At 36.0% G+C, this 16,150-nt stretch overlaps 1 protein-coding gene across 3 annotated transcripts in view; it reads left to right on the top strand.

The window, feature by feature from the left end:
• The window catches only part of LOC121382991 (tumor necrosis factor alpha-induced protein 8-like), a 45,656-nt gene extending 37,191 nt beyond the window's left edge, over nucleotides 1-8,465 (top strand). For all 3 annotated transcript variants that reach the window (XM_041512722.1, XM_041512730.1, XM_041512715.1), the window contains exons 2-3: nucleotides 3,844-3,958; nucleotides 5,991-8,465. In XM_041512722.1, the coding sequence (XP_041368656.1) occupies nucleotide 3,958; nucleotides 5,991-6,562 (573 nt within the window). In that variant the 5' untranslated portion in view covers nucleotides 3,844-3,957 and the 3' untranslated portion in view covers nucleotides 6,563-8,465. The remainder of the gene's footprint in view (nucleotides 1-3,843; nucleotides 3,959-5,990) is intronic.
• Nucleotides 8,466-16,150: the final 7,685 nt, after the last annotated feature.

Genomic DNA, 16,150 nt, shown 5'->3' with positions numbered 1-16,150 from the left:
TTGTAACTGTTTAATAAAGCTACATGTAGGCACGTGTAGGTTATGGGGGACGTAGCCCAGTGGTAAAGCATTGTAACTGTTTAATAAAGCTACATGTAGGCACGTGTAGGTTATGGGGGACGTAGCCCAGTGGTAAAGCATTGTAACTGTTTAATAAAGCTACATGTAGGCACGTGTAGGTTATGGGGGACGTAGCCCAGTGGTAAAGCATTGTAACTGTTTAATAAAGCTACATGTAGGCACGTGTAGGTTATGGGTGTAGGTTATGGGGGACGTAGCCCAGTGGTAATGCAATCAGCTAATGCACGGTTAGTCTAGGATCAATCACCATTGGGAAATTGGGCTATTTGTCATTCAAACCAGTGCACCACAACTGGTATATCAAAGGCTGTGGTATGTACTATCTTGTCTGTGGGATGGTGCATATAAAAGATCCTTTGCTGCTAATAAAAAAATGTAGTGGGTTTCAGCTTTAAGACTATACGTCCAACTTACCAAATGTTTGACAACGAATAGCTGATGGTTAATAATTGAATGTGCTCAGTGTTGTCGTTAAAACAAAACAAACTTCAGCTTTTGTAGGTTGTATGATACTTAAAGGTATTCCCCAGCCGTCTTAGTAGTCAATAAGTAATGTTGGTGGTTAGGTGCTCTTTCACTGTGTAACATACATGTACAATAAATAAAGTAGGTTGTTAGGTGCTCTATCACTGTGTGTTCTCTTTCATATCCAGCCAGCTGGTGAGTCTCACTGGAGTTCACCATCTGCTTAGTGCACAAAGAAACAGCAGGGGCAGATGCAGGATGTTTCTAGGGGTGCAACATTTTTAGAAGGGCCTCTACAGTATTCAGGAAAGGGGAGCATTTTTGTAAAAGGACATTGACAGTAGGGACTGGGTATGTGTTTGAAAAAGGGCACCTACAGTTTTAAAACGTGAACTAACATGCATTAATATGTATATGGCAGTTTTCCCTTCAGAAACACAAAGCTGACCAAGATACTGTATTAGCAAGATGTCTTCCAGTAAACAGAAATAAATTAATTCTGTTCATTTGCTAAACACTGGATTTTGGGGTGAGCATATAAATTGTGGAAAAGAGCTTTTAAAAATGCCTGGCTAATAGAAAAATGTAGCAGGTTTTCTCTGAAGATAGAATTATCAAGGATATTACATGTTTTCTGGGAAATATGATTAATATCTCGTTGATTGAAGTATACAGTTTAATGATATCACTCAAGTCATCCATAGAAAGTGAAGAGTTCATTTGAGAGAATATGCCCCCCCCCCCCCCCCCCCCAGTGTATTAGCTTAGTGAGATAACAGTGGACACAGAGAACATTATTGATGATGCAGCAAATATTAGCATATTATTTTAGTTATAGTCAAATTCTTTGTGTTATATGAAGTTGTTTGTAAGTACATATAGGTGACTATTTTGAGCATCTCCTAAAACAATGAAACTAATCTGGTATGCTGGTATGAAGGCAAGATTTATTCCAAAAAGACTGGCATTTCATAATGTCCCTACAGAATTTGAAATTTGCTCTTTACCAGTGTATTTTGATTAGCCTGCCCTTTACAGCAGGTTCATCTATATTTCACATCAACATGGCCATACAGGCCCTTAGACATGGGTGTGTGTGTTTCTGCCCTACTTGAAGCTCAAATCATTTACTTTTTACCCCTACTAATATAACCCTCCCCCATGTGTTTGTACCCTCCTCGCACAACACTTTAGCATGTGCCTCCTCCAAGCATGGTTGGTCTGAGATCAATCCCCATCAGATCCCTGCTAGTTCTCGTTCCAGCTGGTGCACCATGACTTGTACATCAAAGTGTATGGTATGTGATATCCTGTCTGTGAGATAATGCGTATAAAAGATTCCTTGCTACTAACGGAAAAATGTAGCAGATTTCCTCTCTAAGAAATTTTGTCAAAAACAGTTTGCTCTGGTGATTTTGTTAAACAAAAGAAAATTTAACTTTTAACTTTGATTCTTGTACAGGCTTGAAATAAGTGGAGTGGTAGTACAGTGAGAATCAGGGCACACTTAAACAAAAGGTGGACATGTTCATATTTTTAAGGAGGTGCAACTGCATGCCCCTCCCTTTTTATATGTCCATCTATGATGGGTCATATTATGGTATGGTGTTGTCCATCCATCTGTTAACTTTTTCTTGTCCGGACAATATCTTGTATACAAATGCATACAGTACCATCAAACCTCACATGTAGGAATAAGTTGGGATGGCGATGTGTCGTGTAAAGTTACTAGGTCACAGTGACCTACTTTTCATGGTCTACTGCTCATAACAGTAAATCCTTGTCTAGACCATATCTTGCATACAGGACCATCAAATCACATGTAGGAACAACTTGGGATGATGGTTGGTCCAAAATAAACTGTTCATCCCATTGCAAAAATTTCACATAATTAGAATTGAATCATACCCGTAACATATCCATGAAACTCCTGATGGGCATATCATGTACCTCACCGGTACTTTTGTTTCTTTCTGCACGAGATACGGCCCTAACAAAGAATGGGTATTGTAAGAATTTTAATGTCACAATATGTATCACAATGTAGGTTCTGCATATTACAATACATATCATAATATATTATTTACAGCATCATCAAATTACCAAGTGTATCAGTATAGGTAGGGTGTATCATAATATGTATTATTTGTCCTTTGATTTATAATATATCAGTATGCTGTGCATCACAAGAATACACTGCATACTAAGACAGTGACTTTCAACTACTTATATGTATTATTTGTCCTTTGATTTATAATATATCAGTATGCTATGCATCACAAGAATACACTGCATACTAAGACAGTGACTTTCAACTACTTATATGTATTATTTGTCCTTTGATTTATAATATATCAGTATGCTGTGCATCACAAGCATACACTGCATACTAAGACAGTGACTTTCAACTACTTATATGTATTATTTGTCCTTTGATTTATAATATATCAGTATGCTGTGCATCACAAGAATACACTGCATACTAAGACAGTGACTTTCAACTACTTATTAGGGGTAGGACATAGCCTAGTGGTAAAGTGTCCACCTGATGCACAGTTAGTTTAGGATCGATCCCCATTGGTGGGCCCATTGAGCTATTTCTTTTTCCAGCCAATGCACCATGACTGGTATATCAGTGACCGTGGTATGTTGTATCCTGTCTATGGGATGGTGCATATAAAAGATCCCTTGCTACTAATGAAAAAATGTAACGGTGTTCCTCTCTACATGTATATGTAAAAATTACCAAATGTTTGACATTTAGTAGCCAATGATTAATAAATTAATGTACTCTAGTGGTGTCGTTAAACAAAACAAACTTTTTTCAACTACATATCTAGTTCAATATGTGACCATATACACACATACAAACTGAAGTGTTATTAATTATATATTTCTGATAATAAGCTTTACACTGGATCATGAACTGGGCTGGCTGTGAAGCAGGAAACATCCGACTATTGCTCATTGTACCTGCTGATTGTACCTGCTGATTGACTCGGCATGTGTAAATGAGACAGCTTATCATTTGATCAGGTTCACCCACTTCTTGTCTTTTGTTGGCAGGGTTTGCAGTTGTTTTGTGTTTTATTACACTGTCCTCTTTTCTTTCTCTCCTTTGTATTCCATTGTATTTAATTCTTCCCGATCTAGCAACCTCTATCTTTCAACTCATTTTGCTGTCCACTACCACATCCCAGTCCTTGTGTCTAACCATAACATGTTCTTGTCCCTTGTGACTCACCTGCTTTTTTTTTCATCAGCGTTTATTTATGTGTGGCCTTTTTTTTCTTTCAGATTGCTGTGTGGTGGATTGTGTCTAATATTTTCATGGAGGGAATGCGGTATTGATATCAGTGCTGTCATATTGTTTTTATTACTTATGTCAGTACTGTAAATATTACAGAAACAAGTAAGTACTGTTTTTATTACAGATGTACATGTAAGTAAAGTACTATAGATGTTATAGAAACAAGTAATATTATTTTTATTTACTTATGTCAGATATAAATGGGTCCGACTATTTACCCCAAGACACCCCAAGATACCCCAAAATACCCGAAGATACCCAAAGATACCCCAAAACACCACCAAGACACCACAAGACCCCACCAAGATACCCCAAAACACCATAAATATTTTTAAAAATGAATTAAAATGTACTATTTTATAAAATATTTAGTGGAAAATGACTTAAAGAATTAATTTTAAGCCTTAATGACAGCCGATTGCTAAGGGAGATAATCGACTATTTACCCCAAGACACCGCAATCTGTGTTTGTGTGTGTGTATAAACCAACAACAGCAAGAAAACATGTGCCTCTTAAAAATAAAAATTATATACATTTAAAGCCTTGGGGGGGGGGTATATGGGGTATCGTGTATGTTTTTGGAGTATCGTGTGTGTCTTGGGGGGTATTTTATGGTGTCTTGGGGGGTATTTTATGGTGTCTTGGGGGGTATTTTATGGTGTCTTGGGGTAAATAGTTGATTATCTCCCTTAGCAATCAGCTGTCATTAAGGCTTAAAATTAATTCTTTTACTTCATTTTCCACTGAATATTTTATAAAATATTACATTTTAATTCATTTTTAAAAATATTTATGGAGTCTTGGGGTATCTTGGTGGTGTCTTGGTGGTGTTTTGGGGTATATTGGGGTGTCTTGGGGTAAATAGTCAGACTGGTAAATTGATGTTTTAAAACATTGAGTAATTTTTTTAACATTTTTGTTTTTGCAATCAGTCGCGAGATGAGCTAACCTTTTTTCGATACGTGTGTTCAGTACAAAAGAAAACATCTTCATATTTTTCATAAACATTGAGATTTAAGATTTTTATATTTTTTAAAGACTGCAAGTTTATATAAAGTTAAGATTTACTGGTACATAATAATATTGATATAATAGTCATGAATAAATGAAATTATGTTAAGATTGCACTGTAATAATCAGTGGCATTGACAGCTGTTCAGCATGGTGAATAATTTGCAGTTTATCATTGCAGAAGTTGTTTTCAAGTAGACAGATGTAATGTGATGTGTTATTTATTGCCATGTCAAGTGTTTCTAATCTTACAGATCAATATTCAGCTGATTTAAACTGACAGTATGTGCAGTTTTCACTTTCATATTTCAGTCAATAATGGCAAACAACAAATCTCTACACATGTTTAACAAAGGGCCCTTGTCAAACTTATAATACATTTACTTTTTTTATATCAATTATTTGTCACCTAATAACGTTTTCCAGTAAAGGCTATTGTCAAACTTTTAATATAGAGTGAAACTTCTCAAGACCAGACCGTCTGTAAACCGGAATTCCCTCGAAACCGGACGTTTTACAGTTACTTTTTAAAAACAAGGACAGAACCTAACCTCTCTAAACTGGATCCCTCCAATAACCGGACATTTGTCTTGGTCCTAAGGTGTCTGGTTTAAAGGGGTTTCACTCTACATGTAATATTATGTGCTTTTTAAAAAATCAATGATTTTGTTACTTGATAGTTTAGTGCTCTTTTTTTTGCACAAATGGCTCTTGTTAAACATAATAAATGTACTTAAAAAAAAGAAGTAAGTTATTTTTTATTAGATAACATTTTAGCTGTTTGCACATTATGTCACACATTTAAATAAATTTGGTGCTATAAACCCATTTCACATTCACATGTGTGCAAAGAGTAATGTCCCTTGCTGAATCAAACTGCATTATGGGAGATCTAACACTGTTGTGGGCATCTATGTCTATGTCTATGATAGCTGTCATATGCAACGTGACTACGTTCTTCGGAGATGTGAAACTCTTTTGAATTACAAATGCATATTTCATATCGGATGGTGTAATATCGTGCCTGTGGGATATCGTGCCTGGTGGAAGCTGCTTATTTCCATTCATACTTAAATCAGTGAAAGAGTTGACACATGAACTGTTATCTTTTTGTATTTGCAGTGGCGGAACCTGGCTCAGGCTTTGATTCCAGAGGCCTAGCACTTCGTGCCCAGAAGAAGCTGCTCGGCAAAATGTCCAGTAAATCTATGGCCAAGCATTTCATTGACGACACAACGGGCCGCGTGTTGGACAACACCTACAGGCTTCTCAAGGAATACCTGGCATCGAAGAAGGAGGCGGAGAAGATCATCAAGTACATGATCAAGACAGTGGTGAAGGTGGGAATTCTGTACCGCAACGACCAGTTCAATGCGGACGAACTGAAGATTGTCGACGACTTCAAGCAGAAGTTCCACTCTCTGGCCATGACGGTGATCAGCTTCCACGAGGTGGACTTCACGTTCGACTGCACCTTCCTGTGTAAGACACTGGAGGAGTGCCGCGCCATGCTGCAGACCCTCATCGCCAGGCACCTCACCGAGAAGTCCAAGTCGCGCGTCGACATTGTGTTCAACTTCTTCGGGAATCCAGACCTCCTGGACACAGTCTTCCAAACGGAAGGCAAATACAGAAACACTTTCGACCTCATTGTGCAGGACATGCACAAGATGATTGACGAGGGGAACCTTTGACCATCTGCCCATCCATCCATCCATCCATCCAAGATGGGATTCCATGGGTACAGGCCCATACACAGAATGAATGCACAAGCAGCCTGTACTTACAGAATGCACAAGCAGCATCATGTGCTTACAGAATGCATAAGCTTCATTTGTTTGCAGAATGCGATGATAACGGTTCAGACCCATACACAGAATGCACAAGCGTCATGTGTTTACAGAATGCACAAGCAGCATGTGCTTACAGAATGCACAAGCAGCATGTGCTTACAGAATGCACAAGCAGCATGTGCTTACAGAATGCACAAGCAGCATGTGCTTACAGAATGCACAAGCAGCATGTGCTTACAGAATGCACAAGCAGCATGTGCTTACAGAATACATAAGCTTCATTTGCTTACAGAATGCAATGATATCATTCAGGCAGGTATCCAGGCCCATAACCAATTCAGGCTGATACACAGAGATGGGGTGCAGAGAGAGTGTAAAAAAAATTAAAATGAAGGCCTACCATTTATTCTAGAAAACAAAATGCATTTAAAGAAAAACAACCATCATTTGGAAATCATCTGTTTTGCCTGCAGTTCGGCAATGCATTTCTGTTTGTTGTGATCCAAGTGCTTTATGGACAACATGACCCCAAATGTTTTAATGCAAGAGCTAGAAGTTCATTATGTCAGCATATTGAATGTTGCAGTTAAAAATGAATAGAAATGAAAGTGTGTGTGTGGTGTACTTAAAATACAAGGTTTAACAGAGACAGTAAGATACCAGATCAAAGTTAGTTGCCCAGTGAGAAGCTGCAACAATATGTCTCACTGGCCAAAGAGCAAATCACATCTTCATTCTTTTATTGCTGCCATTCTGTTTATCTCTGATGACTTAGTCTCCAGAATTCTATGGAATTACAGCAGAGATTAACAGAATTTATGATTAATTCAGACAACACTGGTAGTATGGCAGTCCTGTATCTATGGAATCCTGCTTCACATCTAAAACTATGCAGTATTTACTTTGTGTAAAAACTATACAGTCATTTGTTTTACTTTGTATTATTGTGTATCATAATGTATTCTAAAATAATAGTTGTTTTACATTGTACATTTATTGATCACAGTGTACTAAATGTTTGGTTACAAGCTTGGGATTTGTGGGTGGGGGGTCCTTTTTTTTTCAAGATGGATAGTTCTCCCAGTTGCTATTCATAACCCAGCTAGGGCCTGACTTTTATTTTTTTGGGAGATACATGTGTAATAAATATAAAAAAGATACAATATAAAAACTTTTGTTATAAAATCAAAACTAAAAATAATTATTGTATAAGTTGAAAAGTAAATGGAGCATTAATTTCGAAGAAAACTGATATATCCATTTAACATCATTTTGAGAAAAACATCATTTTGTTGCAAAATTACAGTTTACATAGCATACATGTATATCACATAAAACACAGTTTTAAGATCCTGTTCAGTGGGTACAGATCGCATTTTGACGGAAACACTATTGTCGTTCTACTAACATCAGTATACCTTCACTGCAAACACCAAAATTTGGAAATTGGCAAATATTGTATACCGTATCATATCTTGGAAATGAATTCTTAAATGTAAGCAGACATTTTGGACAATTTTAATCTGTTTTATAGTTGACCCATCAGGCGTGTGTAATTTTTCAATATATTTTCCAGGGGAACATGATTTGACAGGAACTTCGGTCACCAGTCTAGATTGTGCCCTACTAAAATTTCTGTACACACGCTTGCACATGGGGAAACATACATGTAACAAAAATAACAGTATAGTCATACACATAATGGCAGTGATTTTGTTTTCTAAATCTCTAGACAAAATTTAGATCATGTTTAAGTGTCTCAAGTTTGTACTATAGTTGCTGATTAAAGAATTCTGAAATTTGGCATTTGAGTACATCACTTCTATGTGTATGAAAGGTTATCTTGGATGTTTTTCTTTTTTGTGGGGGATGGAGGAGAAAGATTCTTTTTAATTGTTTAAATATAGGATATTGAAATACTTACAATATGGAGTGCTGTCAATACAGCTGACTGCAAATTTAAGCTTCCTTTAAAATGTCTGTGTACGTGAACATGTGTGTGTGTGTGTGTGTGTGTGTGTGTGTGTGTGTGTGTGTGTGTGTGTGTGTGTGTGTGTGTGTGTGTGTGTGTGAGAGTGTGTGTTAGTGTGAATGCATGATTGCATGAATGTGATTTCAGAAGCAGTTGTTGGGGTTTTTTTCAATTCTACAGGAGAAATTCACTAATAGCTGGGATCCTCAAGTTACACTCGTCACAGTGCAATACAGATTTGACTCAAAACACTTTTACTTACCTACAATATTTATTTTAAACTTCATATCATTTCTGTATGAGGTTATTTAGTAGTTCTGAACTTTTTTGGACTTTGGTCTCAGTGTAATGGATCAAAGGTTATTTGGTTATTACTATTTAAAAATGTATACTTATTTTCATTTTTATTATTATTCTAGAGCATTCTTTAAGCTAGTTCATAGTAAATCACCAAATATGAATTAAATTTGAATATGACAAATATATTTTTAAAATGTATTTAAAAATCAAATAAATACACTTTAAAAAAAAAAATGTCTTCCATTTTTTTTTCATAACTGAAACTTGATTAAAGATTATCTGACCAAATTCACCAATTTGTAAAATAATATACTAGTCATAATTTAAGCCAAACAACTTTTAAATTTTTTGCATTTGCCATATGCTTTCTACTGGCAATCAAACAAGCTGTGAGTAAAAGGCACATGTACGCAATGTTTCAAGCACATCTGTAACCTATTTTTTATTACGGTACCTGTCACAGAATTTTGTTTTAAAGTAACATAAAATTTGATATTAGCCCTTAACTTGCAGTGACTAGTATATGTGTTTGGTCCACCTCACACCCTATTGATGTTTAGTATACATGTAATTGTAACAAATATTGGAATGATCAGTCATCTATGATCTAGTTGCCAATGGCAATCACATATTGTAGTAGGCAAATAGAAAAGACAATGGCTCCTAATTGGCTCCCTATTCCTGGTGGCCAGTTGACCCCCTGAATCTACATATTATTTCAACCCCAGTATTAAACATGAAAATGGTTTTAAACTAGATATTTATATCACAAGATAAAAAAGAAAAGGCCTTTATTGAGAAATCAGTGTACTCATACCTTTAGGATCATTAAACAAGTTTTTGTTTAACGAAACCACTAGAGCATATCAGCTGTTGGATTTCAAAAATTCTTTATTTTGATTTATAATCTTTGAGAGGAAACCTGCTACATTTTTCCATTAGCAGCAAGGAATCTTGTGTATGCACCATCCCACAGACACATACCATGGCCTTTAATATACCAGTCTTGGTGCACTGGCTGGAACGAGAAATAGCCCAATGGATACTCCAACGGGGATCAATCCTAGACTGACTATGCATCAAGTGAGGTCTTTAACACTGTGCTACGTCCCACCCATTGGGATCATTAAAATGTATGTGTATCTTGTGTACCATTTCTAAAACACCGTTGTAAGATATTGTCAATAAAATCAACATACTACACATACACCTCTACATCTACAATACTCATGTATTAGATAAATACAACAAAAAATTAATAAACTATTTAAATTATTTATTTACCATATTGGGTATTTGGGCACTTTTAAAAGCTATCAATGTTTTGTTTTTGCAAGTTAATCATTGGGTTATAAGATTGAGAGAGAAAGTGACGTAGTCATTTGTACAAGTGTATTTCAGACCTGTTTTGTTCAACAAGTAGTTGTCATGTAGGTGGAAAAGCACAATAGGAGAATGCAATGCTTGCATTTAATGACGGCACTGACAGCAATTACCATTGCAGTAGAAATTGCCATAGTCGTCGGCATCACCGATTACACCTTTTTGCCACTGGATAAAAATGACTGCCGTCAGTTAAAACTCCTCAGTGACACCAAAATGAACTTGAACATTAATCTACCAATATTTAACATTTACATTTGAAATATATTTTAGCACGGCAAAATAACCTTTCAGTCATGTGTTTTTGCTGCAAAAGTCACTTTTTAGAACTTAGGTGTAGGCAGTTTCAAAATTACTATTCGTGGACCCATGGCAATTATTTTTTTAATTGCCATGAATGACAAATTCTTAAGTTCAAGTTCTAGAGAATGGGTCATTTCTCCATTCATCAGACGAACTAAAAGCACCTGGCAGCTATGTGCCATTCTATATTCTGTAGTTGTTACATAATCCATAATTATTATTTTTAATATATATATGTTGAACCAAAAATGACTTACATACCTCCCCACATGGCTCATCACTACCCATGCAAGTTACAACTGTGTCATCCACCTGACAATATAGCTCAATTGTAAATGCAATACAGTATACAGCTGATTATTTTTTGTCTCCCTTTGACAGAAGGCGAGAATAACATGTATGTATTACTTTTCTGTTGGCGACCGGTTATTTTTTGTATAAGTTTTAGATCAATGAAACTTGGTTTGTAGTTGCATCCATAAATGTTCATCACATTGCATGTTTTATATATACATACATACATGTATATATATGTATGTGTGTGTGTGTATTAAATTAGAATTGTTGTTTGTAATTATAAAAAAAATTCTTTTTTTGTGTGAATTTATAAAATATATAAAAGACACAAATTTAGTATATGATTTTTATACAATTTGTGACTTATACATCAATAAATTCTCCAGAAATGATAAACAATTCTTTAAAGAAAAAGAAAGAATTAGATTAATCCTGATAGTTACATCACACATTATTTTTTATTCATCAGATTAATTTATGGTTTGTGAGATGATTAATTATGCAGAATTCTCACTATTTACATGTCTACTAGTACTACTTCCAACACTTTTTCACCAACAATGTTTTTTAGGAACCATTCACAACTATGAATATTTTTATGAGCACACAAATCAAGTTCCACTGATATACATCAATAAATTGAAAAACACAGAAGGGTATCCCCAAAGTTACAAACTTGTTAACATTTGTCATGAAAATGTTTTACAATTTAAATCATTATGCCTTTGAATATACAGTGACAGGGTACTTCTGAACATCCTTAGATGCATTTTCAAACAACACATAAGATAAATATAATCTCAACTGACACTCATGTGTCATTCTCTAGGTAACCAATATTGATAATCTATTTTTAAAGCTTTCTGAAAAAAACTAAAATGTTGGTGCTAATAGGAATTTAATAAAACATTCCATATTTTTACTATGCAAAGGAACTCTGTATGTTTCACAAACAGTGGCAGTTCACCATTATAAATTGTACATTATATTTTCTTATTAAACTTGTGCATTTCAATGTATTTTATTTTATCAGCTATAATGTTTATAAGCTGAATGTTAATAATTAACAAATCTTGCTTGTACTGCACATTTTTAATGTAATTATTCAGTAAAAATATAAAGAATGCCAAATAAAATATGAATGGGCTACCATGCAACAACCATCTAGTATACAGAAAAATGTGTTTACTTTTTCTGAGTCATTATTTGTAAACTAAATTTTGAAACAAGCATTGAAGGCTAGCCAGTTGTAAAGCAAACTAACTGAGAAATGTAATAACCATTGTTGAAGTAGCAAGTTTATGAGTTGAGATACAAGTGGGGTGTTGTTGGGGTGTTGGTTTTTTTTTTGTTTTTTTTTGGGGGGGGGGGGGGTGTTTCAGAATATTTGACCCCCATTTCTTACAGATTTGTTTGTTTACAGACACAGTGTCATGTACATGTTTATACTTTTTGCAGTCAAACCAGATGTTGCAAATTGTTATTGCAATAGCCATTTTTAATTAACTTATTGATGGTACAGTCTGGTAGCCAACTATTAGTATATACATTTTAAACAAATGTTTTGTTGACATTTCTAACATGTACCATGCATGCAAGTTAAATATGTAAAATGTGTACATGTACATATGAATTTCTTTCTGAATAAAGTAGAAGTAGTTTTAAACATACACATTTAAAAAAACAATATATTGAATGTAAAATAGAGGACAGAAAACAATTTTCAAATGTTTTTGATGTTTTGGCGGATTTGATTGATTGATTGATTATTATTTTATTTTTTTCAAGGATGTATCATATACTGTTCAACTTGCTAGGGATATATAAAAAATATGTCATAATGAAAAAACATTGTACATATCTTAAATTGATGGAACCATATGATCAATGAGACCATGTGGTTTGGGTGAACAATACATCACCACAGTAATACTGGACTACAGTTACAAGTGTCATACATCACCACAGTAATACTGGACTACAGTTACAAGTGTCATACATCACCACAGTAATACTGGACTACAGTTAGATGTGTCATACATCACCACGGTAATACTGGACTACTGTTACAAGTGTCATACATCAACACGGTAATACTTGACTACAATTAGATGTGTCATACATCACCACAGTAATACTGGACTACAGTTAGATGTGTCATACATCACCACAGTAATACTGGACTATAGTTAGATGTGTCATACATCACCACAGTAATACTGGACTAGTTAGATGTGTCATACATCACCACAGTAATACTGGACTACAGTTAGAAGTCGTATATCACCACAGTAGTACTTGACTACAGTTAGATGTGTCATACATCACCACAGTAATACTGGACTACAGTTAGAAGTCTTATATCACCACAGTAATACTGGACTACAGTTAGAAGTCTTATATCACCACAGTAATACTGGACTACAGTTAGAAGTCGTACATCACCACAGTAATACTGGACTACAGTTAGATGTGTCATACATCACCACAGTAATACTGGACTACAGTTAGATGTGTCATACATCACCACAGTAATACTGGACTACAGTTAGATGTGTCATATATCACCACAGTAATACTGGACTACAGTTACAAGTGTCGTATATCACCACAGTAATACTGGACTACAGTTACAAGTGTCTTATATCACCACAGTAATACTGGACTACAGTTACAAGTGTCGTATATCACCACAGTAATACTGGACTACAGTTACAAGTGTCGTATATCACCACAGTAATACTGGACTACAGTTACAAGTGTCGTATATCACCACAGTAATACTGGACTACAGTTACAAGTGTCGTATATCACCACAGTAATACTGGACTACAGTTACAAGTGTCTTATATCACCACAGTAATACTGGACTACAGTTAGATGTCGTATATCACCACAGTAGTACTGGACTACAGTTAGATGTCGTATATCACCACAGTAATACTGGACTACAGTTAGAAGTGTCGTATATCACCACAGTAATACTGGACTACAGTTAGAAGTGTCGTATATCACCACAGTAATACTGGACTACAGTTAGAAGTGTCGTATATCACCACAGTAGTACTGGACTACAGTTACAAGTGTAGCTGTTTTGTTGGACATATCTTTTTTTAAATATCCCTAGCGAAAGTCGAGTAGTATATAATGTAACAAGAGTTATGTGTTGAAATAATTTTATATCGTGTATTAAGTACAATGTTTAGAAGAGAATGCATTCTGTTTCTAACATTTCTGAATTTAAAACAACAATTGTTAGGTGCATCATCTGATCACGTAATGTAATGCCAAAGCATTGCTGAAATAAGAACACTCTTTGGGCCAGTAGAACACGGCAAGTCTATGTGTATGGAGCATGTGGTATGATGATGTGTCTTACGGAAGTGTGATCTTCATAAAGGCTACCAGACATTGTTCATTGTATTAGAAATGGGATTTTTAGTAAATAATTTTACTTTTCAGTGACTTGGTATTAGAATAACAAAAGTCTATTTTGTGTACCTTTTCAATATTCTAATTTAAGAAGTACCGATACTTACTTTGAATTACCAGTACTTTATACCAGTCTTGCTGGTTAATTTAAATTCTTGTATATTTTTAATAATTGCAAATATTGGACTAATATTTTGTTAACTTTAAATGTACTGTTTATTTTAACATTTCTTTTTCTAATTGCCTCCAGTAACACTCTCTTCTACTGAAGCAGCTTACATAAATGGTACGGCTGAATTTACAAACACTGTTTGCTCCTTAGTGTGTAACTCTCCTGAACGGCATGTACATTTAATTATTATTTACTGTAAATGCTGTGCTTAACCAAGTGCACATCATATTTTGTCCTAATCCAGATACCAACTTCAAACCCTGAGTGAGTGCTCCGCAAGACTCAATGGGTAGGTGTAAACCACTTGCACCGACCAGTGATCCATAACTGGTTCAACAAAGGCCATGGTTTGTGCTATCCTGCCTGTGGGAAGCGCAGATAAAAGATCCCTTGCTGCCTGTCATAAAAGAGTAGCCTATGTGGCGACAGCGGGTTTCCTCTAAAAACAGTGTCAGAATGACCATATGTTTGACGTCCAATAGCCAATGATAAAATAAAAAATCAATGTACTCTAGTGGCGTTGTTAAATAAAACAAACTTTACATTTGTTTAATAATTTTATGGGTTTTTTAACATAAATTCAGCTGATGATTATTGCCAATTAGAGATGACATTAATAAGTGTTCAAACAACTTGATAATAATTAGATATTAACAAATTGTCTACTTTGTAACAAACAAAAATCCAATGATTGGTGAATTTGTGCCTTTCTGTTGAGACTCAAAATTACAATGCAGCAGTCCTATTACTGATATTGTAAAATGATTATACAGCAATAAATATTTGGACTTTTTCTTGTTTGTAGTTATGATTTCAGTCTTCTGTAAAGTGTTCAGCATAAACCAGGTCTAGCTACAGTTATATTCCAATTAAATTATTTTGCCAAAATAAAATTTCCAGTTGTTTTTACTGTTTGTTATTTGGTGATTCAACAAATCCACAGTGCTGGTCTCAAGTGTGGCGGGTTGTGGGATACAGCCCTGTGGGAGTGTGCTTGTCTCAAGTGTGATCGGTTATGGGATACAGCTCGTTGGGACAGTGCTGGTCTCGAGTGTGGTGGGTTGGGTTGTGAGATACAGCTCGGTGGGACAGTGCTGGTCTCAAGTGTGGCGGGTTGTGGGATACTGCTCGGTGGGACAGTGCTGGTCTCAAGTGTGGTGGGTTGTGGGATACAGCTCGGTGGGACCGTGCTGGTCTCAAGTGTGGTGGGTTGTGGGATACAGCTCTGTGGGACAGTTCTGATCTCAAGTGTGGTGGGTTGTGGGATACAGCTCTGTGGGACAGTGCTCGTCTCAAGTGTGGTGAGTTGTGGGATACAGCTCGGTGTGAGTGTGCTTGTCTCAAGTGTGGCGGGTTGTGGGATACAGCTCGGTGGGACAGTGCTGGTCTCAAGTGTGGTGGGTTGTGGGATTCAGCTCGGTGAGACAGTGCTCGTCTCAAGTGTGGTGGGTTGTGGGATACAGCTCGCTGGGACAGTGCTCGTCTCAAGTGTGGTGGGTTGTGGGATACAGCTCGGTGTGAGTGTGCTTGTCTCAAGTGTGGCGGGTTGTGGGATACAGCTCGGTGGGACAGTGCTGGTCTCAAGTGTGGCGGGTTGTGGGATACAGCTCGGTGGGACAGTGCTGGTCTC

Source organism: Gigantopelta aegis, chromosome 2 (assembly GCF_016097555.1).
Source record: "Gigantopelta aegis isolate Gae_Host chromosome 2, Gae_host_genome, whole genome shotgun sequence".
Lineage (NCBI taxonomy): Eukaryota > Metazoa > Mollusca > Gastropoda > Neomphalida > Peltospiridae > Gigantopelta > Gigantopelta aegis.
Note: the sequence above shows the minus strand (reverse complement) of the source record. Positions and strands in the feature narration are given on the sequence as shown.